The sequence below is a fragment of the Callithrix jacchus genome, chromosome 5 (genome assembly GCF_049354715.1).
Source record: "Callithrix jacchus isolate 240 chromosome 5, calJac240_pri, whole genome shotgun sequence".
Taxonomy (NCBI): domain Eukaryota; kingdom Metazoa; phylum Chordata; class Mammalia; order Primates; family Cebidae; genus Callithrix; species Callithrix jacchus.
In genome coordinates, this window is record NC_133506.1 from 25,346,731 (window position 1) to 25,369,562 (window position 22,832).

Below are 22,832 nucleotides of genomic sequence, written 5' to 3' on the forward strand. Positions count from 1 at the left end.
TCCTTTTGAATGTGGAGAATGTCATTGGTAGTTTGATAGGGATGTTAAATTAAATCTGTAGATCACTTTATGTAAGATAGACATTTTCACAATATTAATTCTACCAATTTGTGAATAAAGAATATTTTTCTTTGTATTTGTGTTTTACTTAATTTCTTTTATTTCAAGCAGGGTCTTGCTTTCTGAGGTTGACACAATCCTCCCACCTCAGCCTTCTGAGTAGCTGGGACCAGGGCTGCAGGCCACCATGCCTGGCTAACTTGTCACATTGTATAGAGATGAGGCCCCCATGTTGCCCCCCCCCCCCAGGTGGGGGACGGGCGTTGTCAGATTATGGGCACCTCGTGGAACGTCCACTGTGAGGTAACAGCCACCGGGGCGGGGGATTGGTGGAGGGGGAGTACAAAGGCCCAGGGTTGCTAAGGCAACGCCCAGACAGGAGCAACTTTGGTGGACACCAGAGCCCTGGTCTCCCTCCAACCACTCCTGAGCCTCCCGCTGCCTCAACCCACGCGTCCTGCTGCTTCGCTGATCGACTTTCCCTCTGACCTGTAGCTGAATCTCCCACCCACGCTTGAGGACTTCGTTTGAACCCCATCCTTTCCCAGACCCCTTTCTCCTCCTCCTCCTGCTCCAGGTGCCCAACAACCCCCTTCCCTCCCCTCATTCCATCTCCTCCCCTCCCTCCCCCAGCTCCCTTTTTCCTCCCTCCCTCTCCCCCACCCCCATCCTTTCCCCTTCCGTCCCCCATCCCCTTCCCTCCCACAGCCCTAAGCCACCCCCACCTCTGTCCTGGCCGCCTCATGGCGCCCTGAGAGGACCAGGACATGTGGCTGCAGTGGTTGCTCTTTTGGCTCCTTGTGCTGGGGTTTCCCAGCCATCAGTGCACTCAGGTAGGAGACACTGGACCCGCGGGTCCCTTCCTTTTCTTTGGGATGTGTTACGGGGCTGAAATGACACAGTCGCACCTACCATCCAGTACTTTGGGGGCCGAGGTGGGCAGATCACTTGAGTCCAGGAATTCCAGACCAGCCTGGGACAGAGTGAAACCCCATCACTGCAAAAAAAAAAAAAAAAAAAGAGTGAGACCTGGCAGCGTGGGCCTGTAGTCCCAGCTACTGGAGAGGCTGAGGTGGGAGGATCGCATGGGCCCAGGAGGTGGAGGGGGAAGTCAGCCGAGATCACCCCACTGCACTCCAGCCTCAGCGACAGAGTGAGACCTTGACTCAAACAAAACAAAGTGAAATGTCGTTTGGGTTCTGTGTCATCTGGTTTGATGACTTTCTAGGAACTTCTGAGTCATCCGTGTCTTCTGCGCTTGGGAGCTGCCTCCAGGGAGTCAGTGTCCAATCAGAGTGATGGGAGCCCCAGAAGCCCATCAGATGAGACAGAAAAGGGTTGCCCCCTGCTGGGGTGTTTGCAAGGCGGAAGTCACCAGGAGTGACATGACCAGGATGTGAACAACGACTGTATTGTCCTTTGTTCTGGCAAATGTGTCTTGTGCAGATCATTGATTTACCCAAAGCAGAAAGGGTCTTAAAGCCCTTCTGAGTGTCCAAATAGAAAGAATCACAGGTTGCTATTTGGAGTGGTTTCACCCTCACATTATAACACCTCTCCACCACACTCAGGAGAGGGCCCGGCCCCTGCTAGACTCCAGAGTATTTGTTCTAAGCTGCATGCACAGATTCTCGGAGAGGGATCTGGAAAGTCCAGTGATGGGGAGCAGCCACTGCATGGCGGCAGGATCGCCCCACAGGAATCCTCCAATCAAAGAAGAGTCTCCTGACTCTTTTGAGTCTATGAAGGAGGAAATGTCTTGCTAATCGTTGTTGGAGTTTGTTTCCCTTTACCTGGCTGCATTTTTATAGATCAGTTAAACCCTCGTTCCCTACCTCACCTTTGAAGACTTGGATAATTTTTTCTCATTGCATTTTCCACCTCCACCCTTGCTCATGGCCATCAACTGTCAGAACCTAAGCTCTTCCTGGCCCATGGGACCTAATCTGGGTAGGAGCCCACTGCTGGTAACCTGCATCCAGATAGTTGTCAGATGTGACAACAGTGCCCAGGACGGGGATGTTTTCCTGGTCAATGACAAGATGGCCTTTGTTCTTTTGTGCATTTGATCCACATCTGTCACCACTGTGCCCAGAGCTCCTGCTCACTTTCAGAAGGAGGCTCCTCAGGGACAGTGCGTCCCTCCCAGGAGCCAGGCTGCAGTCACTTCCACTGTGAGGCTGAAGACAAAAGTGCCACAGAACTCACAGGCTGCTTTCTAGAGAGGTTTCATTTGCACAAAACTGAGTCTTGGTATGTGGATTGGTCTGAATGGCACTTTGAATTTATTTTTTCCTCCAATGCTTGTAAATCCAGTGTTTGTAAACACTATGTGTGCCTAGTGTAGTGGTGGCCTACGTTCCAGAAAGTTTGTGTTGCTTTCCACGTGGATTTCCAAGGTTGCTCCTGAGTGCTTTATGCTCAACGCTCCAAAATACGAAGGTGAACTCTTGCTGGCGGTTACTTGGCATTGTGTTTTTAACTGACCTCAATTCTCACAGTTTCAATCACAATTCCAAGAGGATTATGTGACGCAAGTCTTTCTGGACTTGGAAAATCTGACATGAAGTGCCCGTTTCAGCAGTGGTGAACATCCTGGACTCAAGTGATCTAGAAGTTTGGGCTAAAGAACAATCTGTGTTTATTGTTGTTGGAATATAACCTGGGTGTTCTTATTACAGCAGCCGTCCACTCTCAGTTCTGTATAGATAAACATATATTTAGGTAGTATTCTCATCTATAATTTTAAGACTTTTTTCTTATATTTTTCTCATTTTTCCACACATTGCTGGCATATTTTTGGATCTATTCCAAAGAATGTAACACAAATTTCTAAATATTTAAAAGACCTTGGCTTCCTAACCAGTGTGAGTTTGTATTTTCTTATCTCCATTTTTAATTGAATTATAATTTCTAGGTAAAGTTCTATAATTATTTTTAAAATATATTTGCCATGTTTGTTCAGATCATTAAAAACTAATAGTTTATGTATCACGTTTCCTTCCTACCTGTATATTAAACAGCCTCTTTGTAAAGAATCCGACTTGCTGACTTTTACATATGGATACAGCAGTCAAAACAGCACCACATTCCAGATTCAAGATACTAAACACATTCCTCCCTCGTCAAAGTTCCCTCCTCCTCCTTTGGAATCCATCTGTCCTTCTCCTCCATCCTACTGTCCTCCCCCTGCACTGCCCTTTCCTGTCATGGTGTCATACAGGAGAGGTATTCTTGCTGTTCTGAATTCTGTAAAGTCAGCAGAATCATGTTCACATGGATTCATATTGCTTTAAATATTAAGTTTGCTTTTTGTTTTATTGCTAAGTAACATTCCTTTGTATGGACATATATATGGCAGTGTGTCTAGCTTCTCCCTTGGAAAGAGAGAGAAGTCTTGTTTTTTCCATTTGGCCTTTGTCATGAGAGCAAAAACTGGAAAGCAGCGCCTCTGCAAGCTTTCCCTGTATATACTTGCATTCTGCAACACCGAGACCAACTGACAGAAAAAACATTCCATTGATATTGTGTGTAAAATTGTTCAAACATATAGAATGTAAATAATCATTATTTTGGAACTCTTGTCTAAAGGGGGAAAATTACGGACATGACACAGTGATTTGGCAATGACCATCAACATTTAGTTGTAACAATGTTTAAATACAGCATTGATTTGTTAACATTTTAAGGAGCATGACAACACATCTCCACCCATCTTTCCGCCACTCTATCCATTCATCAGCCCATCTTATTTTAGATGTATTTCCAATGAATTGGAGACGTCGGCACACTTCCTGTTGAATAGTTTAGCAAAGCTAACGTTAACTGAATTCAATATTTCTTTATAAAAATTTCTGCTCAAGAAGAATTGCAAAGAAGAGACGATACAAATCTGAAGTGTAACATTGCTAACTTGGAGAAGTACACACACCGGCATATCCCAACCCCTTTCAAGATCTACAGTATTATGTCACCCCAGAAACTGAACTCTCCCTCTTCCCAGCCAATCCCTTTCTCATGAGAGGTAGAGTTTGCTTCTTCTGGAATTTGACATCTACAGATGCATGCCATGCCCTAGGTACTCTCTGGTGTCTGTCTGATTCTGCTCAACACAACGTTTCTGAAATCGCTCCCATTGTTGCACGGATCTCTAACTCAGTCCTTTCCATTTTGGACTCTGCAAATGCTCAGTCCACCCTGTTGGATACCGATCTGTTTAATTCACCATCTTGAAAGAAACACTTAAAATTAAGATATTTTCAAGAGCATACAGTTCAATCCTGAGGAATCGATGTAGCAACGTTCTCAGAAGCCGTCTCAACTTACTCTGGGCAAGTCTTTGTCTTCATTCACGTAAGAGTCTGATGGAATTAATATCAACAGTCTTAGCTATTCATGCCATGCTCATGATCCCTACTTGGGTATTTTTATACTTATTTCTGAATGAAGTCATCTCTTTATTTTATTTTATTTTTTAATTATTACTTTTTGAGACAGAGTTTTGCTGTTGTTACCCAGGCTGGAGTGCAATGGCGCGATCTCGGCTCACCACAAACTCCGCCTCCTGGGTTCAAGCAATTCTCCTGCCTCAGCCTCCCGAGTAGCTGTGACTACAGGCCTGTGTCACCATGCCCAGCTAATTTTTGTATTTTTAGTAGAGATGGTGTTTCACCATGTTGACTAGGATGATCTCGATCTCTTGACCTCGTGATCCACCTGCCTCAGCCTCCCAAAATGCTGGGATTATAGGCATGAGCCACTGCACCCAGCCTGTCATCTCTTAATTATAGTTTTTTTGTCTTACGCTGTTTTACTTATTTATTTATTTATTTTAGATGAAGTCTTGCTCTGTCACCAGGCTGGAGTGCAGTGGCACGATCTTGGCTCATTGCAACCTCCGATTCTCTGGTTCAAGCAATTCTCCTGCCTCAGCCTCCTGAGTAGCCGAGGCTACAGGCACGTGCCACCACACCCAGCTAATTTGTGTATTTTTAGTAGAGACAGCGTTTCACCATGTTGGCCAGCATGGTCTTGATCGCCTGACCTAGTGATTCCCCCGCCTTGGCCTCCCAAAGTGCTGGGATTACAGACATGAGCCACCGCACACAGCAACTTATGCTTTAAATGGCAGAGATTGATGTAATCTAAGAAAGAAGTGTGATTCACAGGGATTCTGGATTCTTTTATCATGTGACACCTAATAAATATTTCCAATGTTGTATGTCAATTTAAAAAGGAAGTAACTTTAAAGCAATGATAATTACTTTATACCTAGCTTGTCCAACCCACAGGTGACAGGCCGCATACAGCCCAGGGCAGCTTTGAATGTGGCCCAACACAAATTGGTAAACTTTCTCAAAACATTGTGATTTTTTTTTAACCATTTTTTTTAAGTTATCAGCTATTTTTCATGGTAGTGTATTTTATGTGCAGTTCAAGACAATGCTCCTTCTTTTATGATGGCCCAGGGAAGCCAAAAGATTGGACATCCCTGCATTAGACCAAGAGAAAAGACACCCCACATTCACAATGCTTACAGACACTACCAGCCATGCAAGAACCATCAGACTGTTAACTTCCAATCCTTCTTGAAGCAGTGGGATCCCCTGGTGATAGCTGAGGGGTGTAGTTACCTCTTGGAGGAGGTTGAGGGTTTCTAAGGATGATTCCTTGTGACTGAAATATGGTAAAGGTCATCGGGCCTCTCATTATTCCATCTGTTATTATTCCAGGTCATCGATGTCCTGCTTGCAAGTTTGTATCCCGGGCCTGGCTTTTCTGAACTTCCCTGGATGCTTATTATCATTGCTGTCTCCCTGGGAATTTGTTCCCTTGCCGTTTTGTTGTGGATAACTGGCCTTGGTGTGAGTATACGAACTTCCTATAGAGGTAAACTTGTAACCATAAATACGAAATTATTTAGAACAATTCGTGGTTCTGAACTTCATTATGAATATTGAATTTTACAGAAAACAAATCAGGGAAATGATTTCTTACCCTAAGAATAATGAAAATATCTACCATTTACGGAATGAAAATTAAGTAGGTTCATGTTTGTTTAATAGGATGTCAACAGCGCTTTGGGTCAAAAATATGTTTTTTACCTTTGTGCTGTATTATCAGAAATGAAGAAAAGGTAAATGTTGGAGTCCTTTTCACTCTGCCTATTACAGGACACTTTAGTCTTTTCCCGCAGCGCCCTCTCCTGGCTTGGCCTCTGCTCTGCGGGTTCTGGGTGCCTTTTCCGTCTGGCCTTTTTCAAAGCAAAATCTTCCCCATGAGCTTCCCGGCTTCTCCATTCCCAGCTCGTCATCTTTGTTGGCACCGCCAGAAGCCATGAATGCTTAGGGGCCGAGGACTAAAGGGCTTCCACTGTTCTGTTTGCAGAAATAACACGAGGCAATGCCACTGAGCTCCACTGCTGGAGGTCTCATGGCCCAGGGAATCCTGACGGATCCATTCGACTCCAAATATTGTGGGGTCCTGTTTCCAAAATATGTCGGGTTTTGTTTTGTGCTGTGATTTTATTTATCATCTTCTATAAGGTAGGCGATTAGCATTCAGAATATCTGCCGTAATCCTGGAAGTGAAAACTCATTAATCCAACATTAATTAGTATGTGCGTTGTGCCATTTTGAATACTCTCGGACAAAGTCCGTGCCATAATTCATCATCGTCCCATCTGTGTTGTGCAATGTTGCTCCCACTGCCACCCAGTGGCACCCTAGATCTCACATTCTAGGTATAAGAGGTTCCTCATTTGCAACAGAGAATGTGCCCTGGCTGTGAGGAAGTGAAGAGTGAACGTCGCTCATTACCTACAAGGACAATTCCCAATGAAGACCTTCAGCGATGCTCAGTGAGGCTGGTTCTCATGGGCCTCTACAGTTTTGACAGCTGCAAAGTCCTCTGATCACACATCGTGGGACTTGTACACTTACAATCAAGCACATTTTTAAAACGTCTGTTGTTTAGAAGTACCACCTCATTTTTCCATGAGAAAAAATATTATTTTTTATGTCATAGTGCACTTAGAAGTTGTTATGACCTGGAAGTTAAAAGAAATATGATAGCTGTGCCAAACTGACATCTGTACGTAGGATTGTTGCGTCAGAAAACCCTCTCCCAATTCCCCTGCAGGTCTTCAGGAATCCACATCTCCCCAGAGATCTCTGTGCCCACAAGTGGCACCTCCAGAGTGGAGAAGAGCCTTTGTCAAGAAGTGAAGCAGAGGGGGGATGAGAGGTCCTGCAGGCAGAGCTGGAATTGACTTCCACTCTGCCTCCCGCAAGCGGTGTGACCTGGGTGCATGTTCTCCTTCCTTTGGGAGCCTCCGTTTTCTTAGCTTTGCAGCAGGGTGGTCACGCGGACCTTGCAGAGTTCTGAGAATCAGTGACAGAGCATGAAAAGCCTGCAGAACATTTTCTTAAGAACAGCTGGGACTTAGCTTTGCATAGCACCAGTACTGTAGCCAATGAGGTTTATCCGAGGTGCGATTATGGCTAATTTAAAACTTTTCCAATACCCCGCCGTGACAACTTGCAGTATAACCCGCATTGGCCATTGTTGAGTCTCTACCATAGAAACCGTCACAAATTGCCAGTGCCGATTATATAAGAATGCGGATAGACACAGACAGCCCCGTGTCAAAAACATGCTTCTTTATTGCTGTGTAGTGACTCTGTCTTCCATGGGACAGGCCTTCAGCCTGCCTACATTTGCAGACAGACACAGTGGCATGGGGACAACCATTTGTCCCCATGGCTTGTTTTCACTCCCCTGCTGTCAGCAGGACTCGGTGGAATAGATGCTTAATGGCACTGATGCTCCCATTTAGAAGCTGAAGAGGGGAAGGGGCAAGGGACCGTCACCTGCAGCACCAGGTACAGCTTGTGTGCATGTTGGTGTTTTTCATGTTAAAAGATTTCAAAACATTTCCTTCTCTGCCTTGCAGGTCAACATGGCTGAAGAGGAACCTCGTCCTCTGCCACAATGGCCCAACCTACCCTACTTCATGGCTGGCCCTTCCAGACCATTGATGGGTGGCCAGGCACCTCCTCCACCTTGGGGTCCTCTGGGACCTCGATCACTCTCTGCAACTGAAGGTTCTCTAGAAGCTCTGATACCTCCTCCACTGGAACATCCTCTGGAGCCTGAAACACCTTCTCCAGCTGAAGGTTTCCTGAGATCTCAGACAGCTCACACAAGTGAGATTCTGAAGGAACCTCAGCAACATACTCCAGTCGAGTGTCCCCTGGAAAGGCAATTACCTCGTAACCTTGAGTATCCTCTGGAACTTAAACAATCTCCTATACTACAGTGTCCACTGGAACCTCAACTACCGCTTGAAAGTGAGCATCCCCTGGGAGATCAACAACCTCCTATAATACAGTATCCACTGGGACCCCAACCACCTCCTGAATGTGAGGGTCCCCTGGAAGTCCAACATTCTGCAATACTACAATGTCCACTGGGACATCAACCACCTCGTGAACTTGAGTGTTCACCGGAACCACAACCATTTTTATCTGAGAATTCTACAGGATCTCAGACACTACCGATACCGGAGTGTCTTCTGGAGGCTGAAGCACCTTGTCCAACTGAAGCATTGCTGCCACCCCTGGTACCTTGTCTAATAGAAAGTTTTCTTGGACCTGAACCACCAACTCCAGCTGACTGTTTGGTAGGAATTCTAACATACCTACTGACCTGTCCTCCAGAACCTCTACCACCTCCTGAAGGTGACGATTTTCTGGAACGTGAGTCACAGCCTCCACTCGGGTTTCCACTGGGACCTCAACAACCTCCAGAAGAAGGTTATGTGGAACCTCCATCACCTCGTGTACTCGAGTGTTTGCTGGGCCCTCAAACAGGTCCTGCAGTGGAGTGCCCACTGGAATATCAACCACCTCCAGAACGTGAGTGTCCTGTGGAAGTTCAACAACCTCCTATAATACAGTATCCACAGGGACCTCAAACACCTCTTGAACGTGAGTGTCTCCTGGAAGATCAACAACCACCTATACTACAATGTCAACCGGGACCTCAACCACCTTTTGAACATGAGTTTCCCCAGGAAGTCCAACAACCTCCAATACTACAGTGTCCACTGAGACATCAACCATCTCCAGAAGTTAAGTGTCCCCTAGAAGATCGACAAGGACCTATAATACAATGTCAACCGGGACCTCAACCACCTCTAGAACATGAGTGTCCCCAGGAAGTCCAACAACCTCCAATCCTGCAGTGCCCACTGGGACATCAACCATTTCCAGAACGTGAGTGTCCCCGGGAAGATCAACAACATTGTATAATTCAATGTGAACTGGGACCTCAACCACCTCTAGAACATGAGTGTCCCCAGGAAGTTCAACAATTTCCAATACTACAGTGCCCACTGGGACATCAACTGTCTCCAGAATGTGAGAGTCCCCTGGAAGATCGACAACATCCTGTAATTCAATGTGAACTAGGACCTCAACCACCTCTAGAACATGAGTGTCCCCAGGAAGTCCAACAACCTCCAATACTACAGTGCCCACTGGGACATCAACCATCTCCAGAATGTGAGTGTCCCCTGGAAGATCGACAACATCCTATAATTCAGTGTGAACTGGGACCTCAACCACCTCGTGAACTTGAGTGTTCACCAGAACCACAACCATTTTTATCTGAGAATTCTCCGGGACCTCAGACACTACCGATACTTGAGTGTCCTCTGGAAACTGAAGCACCTTGTCCAACTGAAGCATTGCTGCCACCCCTGGTACCTTGTCTAATAGAGTGCTTTCTGGGACCCGAACGACCAACTCCAGCTGATTGTTTGGTAGGAATCCTAACATATCTACTGACCTGTCCTCCAGAACCTCTACCACCTCCTGAAGGTGACGATTTTCTGGAATGTGAGTCACAGCCTCCACTCGGATTTCCACTGGGATCTCAAGCACCTCCAGAAGGTTATGTGGAACCTCCATCACCTCGTGTACTCGAGTGTTTGCTGAGTCCTCAAACAGGTCCTGTAGTGGAGTGCCCACTGGAATATCAACCACCTCCAGAACATGAGTGTCCCCTGGAAGATCGACAACATCCTATAACTCAGTGTGAACTGAGACCTCAACCACCTCTAGAACGTGAGTGTCCCCTGGAAGTCCAACAACCTACAATACTACAAGGCCCACTGGGTCATCAACCATATCCAGAACGTGAGTGTCCCATGGAAGTTCAACAACCTCCTATAATACAGTATCCACAGGGACCTCAACCACCTCTTAAACGTGAGTGTCCCCTGGAAGATCAACAATCACCTATAATACAATATCAACTTGGACCTCAACCACGTCTTGAATGTGAGTGTCCCCAGGAAGTTGAACAAACTCCAATGCTACAGTGCCCACTGGGACATCAACAATCACCAGAATGTGAGTGTCCTGTCGAAGTTCAACATCCTCCTATAATACAGTATCCACAACGACCTCAACCACCTCTTGAACGTGAGTGTCTCCTGGAAGACCAACAACCACCTATACTACTATGTCAACCGGGACCTCAAACACCTCTTGAACATGAGTGTCCCCAGGAAGTCCAACAACCTCCAATCATGCAGTGCCCACTGGGACATCAACCATTTCCAGAACGTGAGTTTCCCCGGGAAGATCGACAACCTCGTATAATTCAGTGTGAACTGGGAACTCAACCACCTCTAGAACATGAGTGTCCCCAGGAAATCCAACAACTTCTAATACTACAGTGCCCACTGGGACATCAACCATCTTCAGAACATGAGTGTCCCCTGGAAGATAGACAACATCCTATAATTCAGTGTGAACTGGGACCTCAAACACCTCATGAAGTTGAGTGTTCACCAGAACCACAACCATTTTTATCTGAGAATTCTCCGGAACCTCAGACACTACCGATACTTGAGTGTCCTCTGGAAGCTGAAGCACCTTGTCCAACTGAAGCATTGCTGCCACCCCTGGTACCTTGTCTAATAGAGTGCTTTCTAGGACCTGAACGACCAATTCCAGCTGATTGCTTGGTAGGAATTCTAACATATCTACTGACCTGTCCTCCAGAACCTCTATCACCTCCTGAAGGTGACGATTTTCTGGAACGTGAGTCACAGCCTCCTCTCGGGTTTCCACTGGGACCTCAAGCACCTCCAGAAGAAGGTTATGTGGAACCTCAATCACCTCGTGTACTCGAGTGTTTGCTGGATCCTGAAACTGGTCCTGTAGTGGAGTGCCCACTGGGTTATCAACCACCTCCAGAACGTGAGTGTCCCCTGGAAGATCAACAACATCCTATAATTCAGTGTGAACTGGGACCTCAAACACCTCTAGAACGTGAGTGTTCCCAGGAAGTCCAACAACCTCCAATAACACAGTGCCCACTGGGACAACAACCATCTCCAGAACGTGAGTGTCCCATGAAAGTTCAACAACCTCCTATAATGCAGTATCCACAGAGACCTCAACCACCTCTTAAACGTGAGTGTCTCCTGGAAGATCAACAACCACCTATACTACAATGTCAACCGGGACCTCAACCACCTTTTGAACATGAGTTTCCCCAGGAAGTCCAACAACCTCCAATAACACAGTGCCCACTGGGACAACAACCATCTCCAGAACGTGAGTGTCCCATGAAAGTTCAACAACCTCCTATAATGCAGTATCCACAGGGACCTCAACCACCTCTTAAACGTGAGTGTCCCCTGAAAGATCAACAATCACCTATACTACACTGTCAACCGGGACCTCAGCCACCTCTTGAATGTGAGTGTCTCCTGGAAGATCAACAACCACCTATACTACAATGTCAACCGGGACCTCAACCACCTTTTGAACATGAGTTTCCCCAGGAAGTCCAACAACCTCCAATACTACAGTGCCCACTGAGACATCAACCATCTCCAGAACTTAAGTGTCCCCTGGAAGATCGACAACCACCTATACTACAATGTCAAGCGGGACCTCAACCACCTCTAGAACATGAGTGTCCCCAGGAAGTCCAACAACCTCCAATCCTGCAGTGCCCACTGGGACATCAACCATTTCCAGAACGTGAGTGTCCCCAGGAAGATCAACAACATTGTATAATTCAATGTGAACTGGGACCTCAACCACCTCTAGAACATGAGTGTCCCCAGGAAGTTCAACAATTTCCAATACTACAGTGCCCACTGGGACATCAACCATCTCCAGAATGTGAGAGTCCCCTGGAAGATCGACAACATCCTGTAATTCAATGTGAACTGGGACCTCAACCACCTCTAGAACATGAGTGTCCCCAGGAAGTCCAACAACCTCCAATACTGCAGTGCCCACTGGAACATCAACCATCTCCAGAAAGTGAGTGTCCCCTGGAAGATCAACAGCATCCTATAATTCAGTGTGAACTGGGACCTCAACCACCTCGTGAACTTGAGTGTTCACCAGAACCACAACCATTTTTATCTGAGAATTCTCCGGGACCTCAGACACTACCGATACTTGAGTGCCCTCTGGATGCTGAAGCACCTTGTCCAACTGAAGCATTGCTGCCACCCCTGGTACCTTGTCTAATAGAGTGCTTTCTGGGACCCGAACGACCAACTCCAGCTGATTGTTTGGTAGGAATCCTAACATATCTACTGACCTGTCCTCCAGAACCTCTACCACCTCCTGAAGGTGAGGATTTCCTGGAATGTGAGTCACAGCCTCCACTCGGGTTTCCACTGGGACCTCAAGCACCTCCAGAAGAAGGTTATGTGGAACCTCCATCACCTCGTGTACTTGAGTGTTTGCTGGGCCCTCAAACAGGTCCTGCAGTGGAGTGCCCACTGGAATATCAACCACCTCCAGAACGAGAGTGTCCCCTGGAAGATCAACAACCTCCTATAATTCAGTGTGAACTGGGACCTCAACCACCTCTAGAACGTGAGTGTCCCCAGGAAGTCCAACAACCTACAATACTACACGGCCCACGGGGACATCAACCATTTCCAGAACATGAGTGTCCCATGGAAGTTCAACAACCTTCTATAATACAGTATTTACAGGGACATCAACCACCTCTTAAACATGAGTGTCCCCTGGAAGATCAACAATCACCTATACTACAATTTCAACCGGGACCTCAACCACCTCTTGAATGTGAGTGTCCCCAGGAAGTCCAACAACCTCCAATACTACAGTGCCCACTGAGACATCAACCATCACCAGAACGTGAGTATCCTGTGGAAGTTCAACAACCTCCTATAATACAGTATCCACAGGGACCTCAAACACCTCTTGAATGTGAGTGTCCCCAGGAAGTCCAACAACCTCCAATACTACAGTGCCCACTGGGACATCAACCATCTCCAGAACATGAGTGTCCCCTGGAAGATCGACAACCTCCTATAATTCAGTGTGAACTGGGACCTCAAACACCTCTTGAACGTGAGTGTCTCCTGGAAGATCAACAACCACCTATACTACAATGTCAAACGGGACCTCAACCACCTTTTGAACATGAGTTTCCCCAGGAAGTCCAACAACCTCCAATACTACAGTGCCCACTGAGACATCAACCACCTCCAGAACTTAAGTGTCCCCTGGAAGATCGACAACCACCTATAATACAATGTCAAGCGGGACCTCAACCACCTCTAGAACATGAGTGTCCCCAGGAAGTCCAACAGCCTCCAATCCTGCAGTGCCCACTGGGACATCAACCATTTCTAGAACATGAGTGTCCCCGGGAAGATCAACAACATCGTAAAATTCAATGTGAACTGGGACCTCGACCACCTCTAGAACATGAGTGTCCCCAGGAAATCCAAGAACCTCCAATACTGCAGTGCCCACTGGAACATCAGCCATCTCCAGAACGTGAGTGTCCCCTGGAAGATCGACAACATCCTATAATTCAGTGTGAACTGGGACCTCAACCACCTCGTGAACTTGAGTGCTCACCAGAACCACAACCATTTTTATCTGGTAATTCTCCGGGACCTCAGACACTACCGATACTTGAGTGTCCTCTGGAAGCTGAAGCATCTTGTCCAACTGAAGCATTGCTGCCACCCCTGGTACCTTGTCTAATAGAGTGCTTTCTGGGACCCGAACGACCAACTCCAGCTGATTGTTTGGTAGGAATCCTAACATATCTACTGACCTGTCCTCCAGAACCTCTACCACCTCCTGAAGGTGAGGATTTCCTGGAATGTGAGTCACAGCCTCCACTCGGGTTTCCACTGGGACCTCAAGCACCTCCAGAAGAAGGTTATGTGGAACCTCCATCACCTCGTGTACTCGAGTGTTTGCTGGGCCCTGAAACTTGTCCTGTAGTGGAGTGCCCACTGGAATATCAACCACCTCCAGAATGTGAGTGTCCCCTGGAAGATCGACAACCACCTATACTACAATGTCAATTGGGACCTCAACCACCTCTAGAACGTGAGTGTCCCCAGGAAGTCCAACAACCTCCAATACTACAGTGCCCACTCGGACATCAACCAACTCCAGATTGTGAGTGTCCCCTGGAAGATCGACAATATCTTATAATTCAGTGTGAACTGGGACCTCAACCACCTCTAGAACGTGAGTGTCCCCGGGAAGTCCAACAACCTCCAATACTACAGGACCCACTGGGACATCAACCATCTCCGGAACGTAAGTGTCCCGTGGAAGATCGACAACCACCTATAATACAATGTCAACCGGGACCTCCACCACCTCTTGAACGTAAGTGTCTCCTGGAAGATCAACAACCACCTATACTACAATGTGAACCGGGACCTCAACCACCTCTTGAACATGAGTGTCCCCAGGAAGTCCAACAACCTCCAATCCTGCAGTGCCCACTTGGACATCAACCATTTCCAGAACGTGAGTGTCCCCGAAAAGATCGACAACATCGTATAATTCAATGTGAACTGGGACCTCAACCACCTCTAGAACATGAGTGTCCCCAGGAAGTTCAACAACTTCCACTACTACAGTGCCCACTTGGACATCAACCATCTCAAGAATGTGAGTGTCCCCTGGAAGAACGACAACATCGTATAATTCAGTATGAACTGGGACCTCAGCCACCTCTAGAACATGAGTGTCCCCAGGAAGTACAACCACCTCCAATACTACAGTGCCCACTGGGACATCAACCATCTTCAGAACGTGAGTGTCCCCTGGAAGATCAACAGCATCCTATAATTCAGTGTGAACTGGGACCTCAACCACCTCGTGAACTTGAGTGTTCACCAGAACCACAACCATTTTTATCTGAGAACTCTCCGGGACCTCAGACACTACCGATACTTGAGTGTCCTCTGGAAGCTGAAGCACCTTGTCCAACTGAAGCATTGCTGCCACCCCTAGTACCTTGTCTAATAGAGTGCTTTCTAGGATCCGAACGACCAACTCCAGCTGATTGTTTAACATATCTACTGACCTGTCCTCCAGAACCTCTACCACCTCCTGAAGGTGACGATTTTCTGGAACGTGAGTCACCGCCTCCACTCGGATTTCCACTGGGACCTCAAGCACCTCCAGAAGAAGGTTATGTGGAACCTCCATCACCTCATTTACTCGAGTGTTTGCTGGGCCCTCAAACAGGTCCTGTAGTGCAGGGCCCACTGGAATATCAACCACCTCCAGAACGTGAGTGTCCCCTGGAAGATCGACAACATCCTATAATTCAGTGTAAACTGGGACCTCAACCACCTCTAGAACGTGAGTGTCCCCAGGAAGTCCAACAACCTACAATACTACAGGGCCCACGGGGACATCAACCATTTCCAGAACATGAGTGTCCCATGGAAGTTCAACAACCTTCTATAATACAGTATTTACAGGGACATCAACCACCTCTTAAACATGAGTGTCCCCTGGAAGATCAACAATCACCTATACTACAATGTCAACCGGGACCTCAACCACCTCTTGAATGTGAGTGTCCCCAGGAAGTCCAACAACCTCCAATACTACAGTGCCCACTGGGACATCAACCATCTCCAGAAGTTAAGTGTCCCCTGGAAGATCGACAACCACCTATAATACAATGTCAACCGGGACCTCAACCACCTCTAGAACATAAGTGTCCCCAGGAAGTCCAACAGCCTCCAATCCTGCAGTGCCCACTGGCACATCAACCATTTCCAGAACATGAGTGTCCCCGGGAAGATCAACATCATCGTATAATTCAATGTGAACTGGGACCTCGACCACCTCTAGAACATGAGTGTCCCCAGGAAATCCAAGAACCTCCAACACTGCAGTGCCCACTGGAACATCAGCCATCTCCAGAACGTGAGTGTCCCCTGGAAGATCGACAACATCCTATAATTCAGTGTGAACTGGGACCTCAACCACCTCGTGAACTTGAGTGTTCACCAGAACCACAACCATTTTTATCTGAGAATTCTCCGGGACCTCAGACACTACCGATACTTGAGTGTCCTCTGGAAGCTGAAGCACCTTGTCCAACTGAAGCATTGCTGCCACCCCTGGTACCTTGTCTAATAGAGTGCTTTCTGGGACCCGAACGACCAACTCCAGCTGATTGTTTGGTAGGAATTCTAACATATCTACTGACCTGTCCTCCAGAACCTCTACCACCTCCTGAAGGTGACGATTTTCTGGAATGTGAGTCACAGCCTCCTCTCAGGTTTCCATTGGGACCTCAAGCACCTCCAGAAGAAGGTTATGTGGAACCTCCATCACCTCGTGTACTCGAGTGTTTGCTGGGTCCTCAAACAGGTCCTGTAGTGGAGTACCCACTGGAATATCAACCACCTCCAGAACGTGAGTGTCCCCTGGAAGATAGACAACATCCTATAACTCAGTGTGAACTGAGACCTCAACCACCTCCAGAACGTGAGTGTCCCCTTGAAGATCAACAACATCGTATAATTCAGTGTAAACTGGGACCTCAACCACCTCTAGAACGTGAGTGTCCCCTGGAAGATCAACAATCACCTATACTACGATGTCAACCGGGACCTCAGCCACCTCTTGAACGTGAGTGTCCCCAGGAAGTCCAACATCCTTTAATATTACAGTGCCCCCTGGGACATCAACCATCACCACAACGTGAGTGTCCTTTGGAAGTTCAACAACCTCCTATAATACAGTATCCACAGGGACATCAAACACCTCTTGAACGTGAGTGTCTCCTGGAAGATCAACAACCACCTATACTGCAATGTCAATTGGGACCTCAACCACCTCTAGAACGTGAGTGTCCCCAGGAAGTCAAAGAACCTCCAATACTACAGTGCCCACTCGGACATCAACCAACTCCAGATTGTGAGTGTCCCCTGGAAGATCGACAACATCTTATAATTCAGTGTGAACTGGGACCTCAAACACCTCTAGAACGTGAGTGTCCCCGGGAAGTCCAACAACCTCCACTACTACAGGACGCACTGGGACATCAACCATCTCCGGAACGTAAGTGTTTCCTGGAAGATCGACAACCACCTATAATACAATGTCAACCGGGACTTCAACCACCTCGTGAACGTAAGTGTCTCCTGGAAGACCAACAACCACCTATACTACAATGTGAACCGGGACCTCAACCACCTCTTGAACATGAGTGTCCCCAGGAAGTCCAACAACCTCCAATCCTGCAGTGCCCACTGGGACATCAACCATTTCCAGAACGTGAGTGTCCCCGGGAAGATCGACAACATCGTATAATTCAATGTGAACTGGGACCCCAACCACCTCTAGAACATGAGTGTCCCCAGGAAGTTCAACAACTTCCACTACTACAGTGCCCACTGGGACATCAACCATCTCCAGAATGTGAGTGTCCCCTGGATGATCGACAACATCCTGTAATTCAATGTGAACTAGGACCTCAACCACCTCTAGAACATGAGTGTCCCCAGGAAGTCCAACAACCTCCAATACTGCAGTGCCCACTGGGACATCAACCATCTCCAGAACCTGAGAGTCCCCTGGAAGAACGACAACATCGTATAATTCAGTATGAACTGGGACCTCAGCCACCTCTAGAACATGAGTGTCCCCAGGAAGTACAACCACCTCCAATACTACAGTGCCCACTGGGACATCAACCATCTTCAGAACGTGAGTGTCCCCTGGAAGATCAACAGCATCCTATAATTCAGTGTGAACTGGGACCTCAACCACCTCGTGAACTTGAGTGTTCACCAGAACCACAACCATTTTTATCTGAAAACTCTCCGGGACCTCAGACACTACCGATACTTGAGTGTCCTCTGGAAGCTGAAGCACCTTGTCCAACTGAAGCATTGCTGCCACCCCTGGTACCTTGTCTAATAGAGTGCTTTCTGGGACCCGAACGACCAACTCCAGCTGATTGTTTGGTAGGAATTCTAACATATCTACTGACCTGTCCTCCAGAACCTCTACCACCTCCTGAAGGTGACGATTTTCTGGAATGTGAGTCACAGCCTCCACTCGGATTTCCACTGGGACCTCAAGCACCTCCAGAAGAAGGTTATGTGGAACCTCCATCACCTCGTGTACTCGAGTGTTTGCTGGGCCCTCAAACAGGTCCTGTAGTGCAGGGCCCACTGGAATATCAGCCACCTCCAGAACGTGAGTGTCCCCTGGAAGATCGACAACCTCCTATAATTCAGTGTGAACTGGGACCTCAACCACCTCTAGAACGTGAGTGTCCCCTGGAAGATAGACAACATCCTATAATTCAGTGTAAACTGGGACCTCAACCACCTCTAGAACGTGAGTGTCCCCAGGAAGTCCAACAACCTACAATACTACAGGGCCCACGGGAACATCAACCATTTCCAGAACATGAGTGTCCCATGGAAGTTCAACAACCTTCTATAATACAGTATTTACAGGGACATCAACCACCTCTTAAACATGAGTGTCCCCTGGAAGATCAACAATCACCTATACTACAATGCCAACCGGGACCTCAACCACCTCTTGAATGTGAGTGTCCCCAGGAAGTCCAACAACCTCCAATACTACAGTGCCCACTGGGACATCAACCATCTCCAGAACGTGAGTGTCCCCTGGAAGATCGACAACCTCCTATAATTCAGTGTGAACTGGGACCTCAAACACCTCTTGAACGTGAGTGTTTCCTGGAAGATCAACAACCACCTATACTACAATGTCAACCAGGACCTCAACCACCTTTTGAACATGAGTTTCCCCAGGAAGTCCAACAACCTCCAATACTACAGTGCCCACTGAGACATCAACCATCTCCAGAACTTAAGTGTCCCCTGGAAGATCGACAACCACCTATAATACAATGTCAACCGGGACCTCAACCACCTCTAGAACATAAGTGTCCCCAGGAAGTCCAACAGCCTCCAATCCTGCAGTGCCCACTGGGACATCAACCATTTCTAGAACATGAGTGTCCCCGGGAAGATCAACAACATCGTATAATTCAATGTGAACTGGGACCTCGACCACCTCTAGAACATGAGTGTACCCAGGAAATCCAAGAACCTCCAACACTGCAGTGCCCACTGGAACATCAGCCATCTCCAGAACGTGAGTGTCCCCTGGAAGATCGACAACATCCTATAATTCAGTGTGAACTGGGACCTCAACCACCTCGTGAACTTGAGTGTTCACCAGAACCACAACCATTTTTATCTGAGAATTCTCCGGGACCTCAGACACTACCGATACTTGAGTGTCCTCTGGAAGCTGAAGCACCTTGTCCAACTGAAGCATTGCTGCCACCCCTGGTACCTTGTCTAATAGAGTGCTTTCTGGGACCTGAACGACCAACTCCAGCTGATTGTTTGGTAGGAATTCTAACTTATCTACTGACCTGTCCTCCAGAACCTCTACCACCTCCTGAAGGTGACGATTTTCTGGAACGTGAGTCACAGCCTCCACTCGGGTTTCCACAGGGACCTCAAGCACCTCCAGAAGAAGGTTATGTGGAACCTCCATCACCTCGTGTACTCGAGTGTTTGCTGGGCCCTCAAACAGGTCCTGTAGTGCAGGGCCCACTGGAATATCAACCACCTCCAGAACATGAGTGTCCCCAGGAATTCCAACAACCTCCAATACTACAGTGCCCACTCGGACATCAACCAACTCCAGATTGTGAGTGTCCCCTGGAAGATCGACAACATCCTATAATTCAGTGTAAACTGGGACCTCAACCACCTCTAGAACGTGAGTGTCCCCTGGAAGATCAACAATCACCTATACTACAATGTCAACCGGGACCTCAGCCACCTCTTGAACATGAGTGTCCCCAGGAAGTCCAACATCCTTTAATATTACAGTGCCCCCTGGGACATCAACCATCACCACAACGTGAGTGTCCTTTGGAAGTTCAACAACCTCCTATAATACAGTATCCACAGGGACCTCAAACACCTCTTGAACCTGAGTGTCTCCTGGAAGATCAACAACCACCTATACTACAATGTCAATTGGGACTTCAACCACCTCTAGAACGTGAGTGTCTTCAGGAAGTCCAACAACCTCCAATACTACAGTGCCCACTCGGACATCAACCAACTCCAGATTGCGAGTGTCCCCTGGAAGATCGACAACATCCTATAATTCAGTGTGAACTGGGACCTCAACCACCTCTAGAACATGAGTGTCCCCAGGAAGTCCAACAACCTCTTATACGACAGTGTGTAGTGGGACCTCAAGCACCTCCTGAAGGTGAGTGTGCCCTGGAAGTTCAACAACATGTTATACTACAGTGCCCACTGGGACCTCAATCATCACCCGAATGTGAGTATCCCCTGGAACTTCGACAACCTTCTTAAGCTGTCCCTTTTCTGGGTCTTCGTGCTCGTCTTGCAGGTGTCTGCTGTGCAGCCCTTCAGCTACTGTAGCTTTTGTCCCTCACGATCTCATTTTCCACTTGCAGGTGTCTGTCCCTCGGGACCTTTTTAGGGGCCAAAGAAACTAATAATGAGAATGTGCCAGGTTCAGTGGAGCTCTGGCATTGGCCTTTAAAGCGAGGCCACCTTTGGCAGGGAAATCAAGGCCCATCTTGGGCTGCTGTGGCATCATCTCATCCCCAGCACCCTCTCCTTCCCACCCGTGACTCCCAGCTTTCCATCTTCCAAGCTTGGCATGCAAAGTATTCCCCCTTCCCTGTGTCTCTGCTGCCTGAGTCCGGTCACCACCTCTCAGTGGGACTCAGAGCCCCAGCTTCCTAATAAATGAGCTGAGAAGTATGTGCTTATGAGGTCATTTTGAGGACTAAGAGATGAAGCCTATGAAGAAAGCATCTTGCAAAATAGCTGCCAGGTGTTAGACCCTCCCTCTTCTGGTTGGTTAAATGAAAATATTCCCACTCAGAAGATCAGCAAAAGATTCCCTGAAGTTCATTCAATAAACATTGGGTTGTAAAAGCTCAGGCCTGTGATTTCCAATCTCTGTTACAAAAGATAGGGGAAAGTACTTGTCTCCAAGATTAAAATTCAGGTCCTTATGGGATGAAGAGATCAGAGGAATGCATACACAGTTAACCTCTGAGATCTGTATCTGTGATCTGTAGGTAATTATTCTCCATGACATGCCAGACACAGATGCAGCCACTCATAGAAGTATTCAGCAGGGGTAGAGTTATTTCATAGCAGACAAAATATACATTGGGGGGAAACAAAAAAGGATCACCTGGAAATAACCCAAAATCTTTTTATCTTACAGGATAATTTCAAAATTAGAAGACTCTCCTGAGCCGTGATATCTTTGCAAAGTTTCCAACATGTTTTACACTCCATGCTGGTGCTGTCTCCTCCCCCTGTCATTTCCATAATGTCTCCCTTAATAAACATTTGCAGTCCTATCTGTCTGGGCATCTGCTTCCTGGAGGACCAGCTCACACCCCAGGGCGTACCAGGTGTGACTCCTCATATGCTATTCTAACCCACAGAGGGTTAGCCTTTGGAGGGTGTTAACTGGGAGGGGTTGAGGGGGCCTTCTGGGGTGGGGGAACATCCTGTATTCAGCCATGGGTGGAGCTTGTGCTCATTGATTTTTAAAATAGTCACTGTGAGCCTAGTGGCTGCCAGTGGTGCCTTGTGAGCAGAGAGACAGGAAGAGATTCCCATGAGGTCCCCAACTTCTTATGAAGGGAGTAGAAGGGGGTCCAGCGGCAGCTGTGGAGCCAGCAAGGAGACCCACAGAGGCTCGGGGTTTGTTTCAGCCCTTTCCTGACTGAGCCGGCTGCCCCCAGGAGCACCAACTCCTGGCGGCTCTGAGAGAAGCTGAGCTGGGAGCAGACATTTCTCAATCAGTCCTCTACCTCCACCATCTTTCTGTAGTTTTTTAATTACAGCACCTGCACACCTGTGGCCCACATCTGTGCTGCCCCCAGGCTAACGTAGAGTGCAGCAGCCAATGCCAAAAACCACCTGCCCTGGCTCCATGCTTTTATGCCACCAATGGCCGTGAGCATAGCCATCAGATTCTACCTCTTCTCGTACCATGAAGATGAATCTTGACAGTGTCAGCTTTTTTTCAGAATGGGAATTGGCAGAATGGCTACAGAGACCTCTTTCTGCGCATCAGAAGATCCACACAGAGGCCTCTCTGGAAGCTGCCATCTCTTCTGGAGGATCCTGCCTTCCCAGCCTGACGAGCCTCCTCAGGCAGATGCACTCTCTCCACACAAAGTGTCTGCCAGCCTCCAGCCTCCACTTGAATGGAGGCAGTTACCCCAGTGAGTTATTTCATCTGAGCTGGAATAGCAGACTGAAGGAAGAGGCCCTCGGCACACTGTGGGTGACCTGCCTGTGTGATTGCTGGGGCTGGAGGCTCCATTCACAGGCGCTTCGTCCT

At 47.7% G+C, this 22,832-nt stretch overlaps 1 protein-coding gene and 1 non-coding gene across 3 annotated transcripts; both read left to right on the forward strand.

The window, feature by feature from the left end:
* The first annotated feature begins 433 nt into the window (after positions 1–433).
* Positions 434–21,837, forward strand: LOC118153580 (uncharacterized). 2 transcript variants are annotated; one of them, XM_078371434.1, is made up of 4 exons: positions 434–893; positions 5,793–5,924; positions 8,015–20,771; positions 21,699–21,837. In XM_078371434.1, coding segments are annotated over exons 1-4 (12,957 nt in total). In that variant the 5' UTR covers positions 434–827; the 3' UTR covers positions 21,701–21,837. The 2 variants fall into 2 exon arrangements, with proteins under 2 accessions (XP_078227560.1, XP_035154322.3); XM_035298431.3 differs by having other exon boundaries at positions 8,015–20,699.
* LOC118154170 (U4 spliceosomal RNA) lies at positions 7,506–7,644 on the forward strand. The gene has a single exon (XR_004744065.1). It is a non-coding gene; the product is annotated as a U4 spliceosomal RNA (small nuclear RNA).
* Positions 21,838–22,832: the final 995 nt, after the last annotated feature.

Coding starts and splice junctions, on each gene's coding strand:
- LOC118153580 (XM_078371434.1), top strand. CDS start 828: ATGTGGCTGCAGTGGTTGCTCTTTTGGCTCCTTGTGCTGGGGTTTCCC. Junction 894..5,792: donor CCAGCCATCAGTGCACTCAG/GTAGGAGACACT, acceptor TTATTATTCCAG/GTCATCGATGTCCTGCTTGC. Junction 5,925..8,014: donor TGTGGATAACTGGCCTTGGT/GTGAGTATACGA, acceptor TCTGCCTTGCAG/GTCAACATGGCTGAAGAGGA.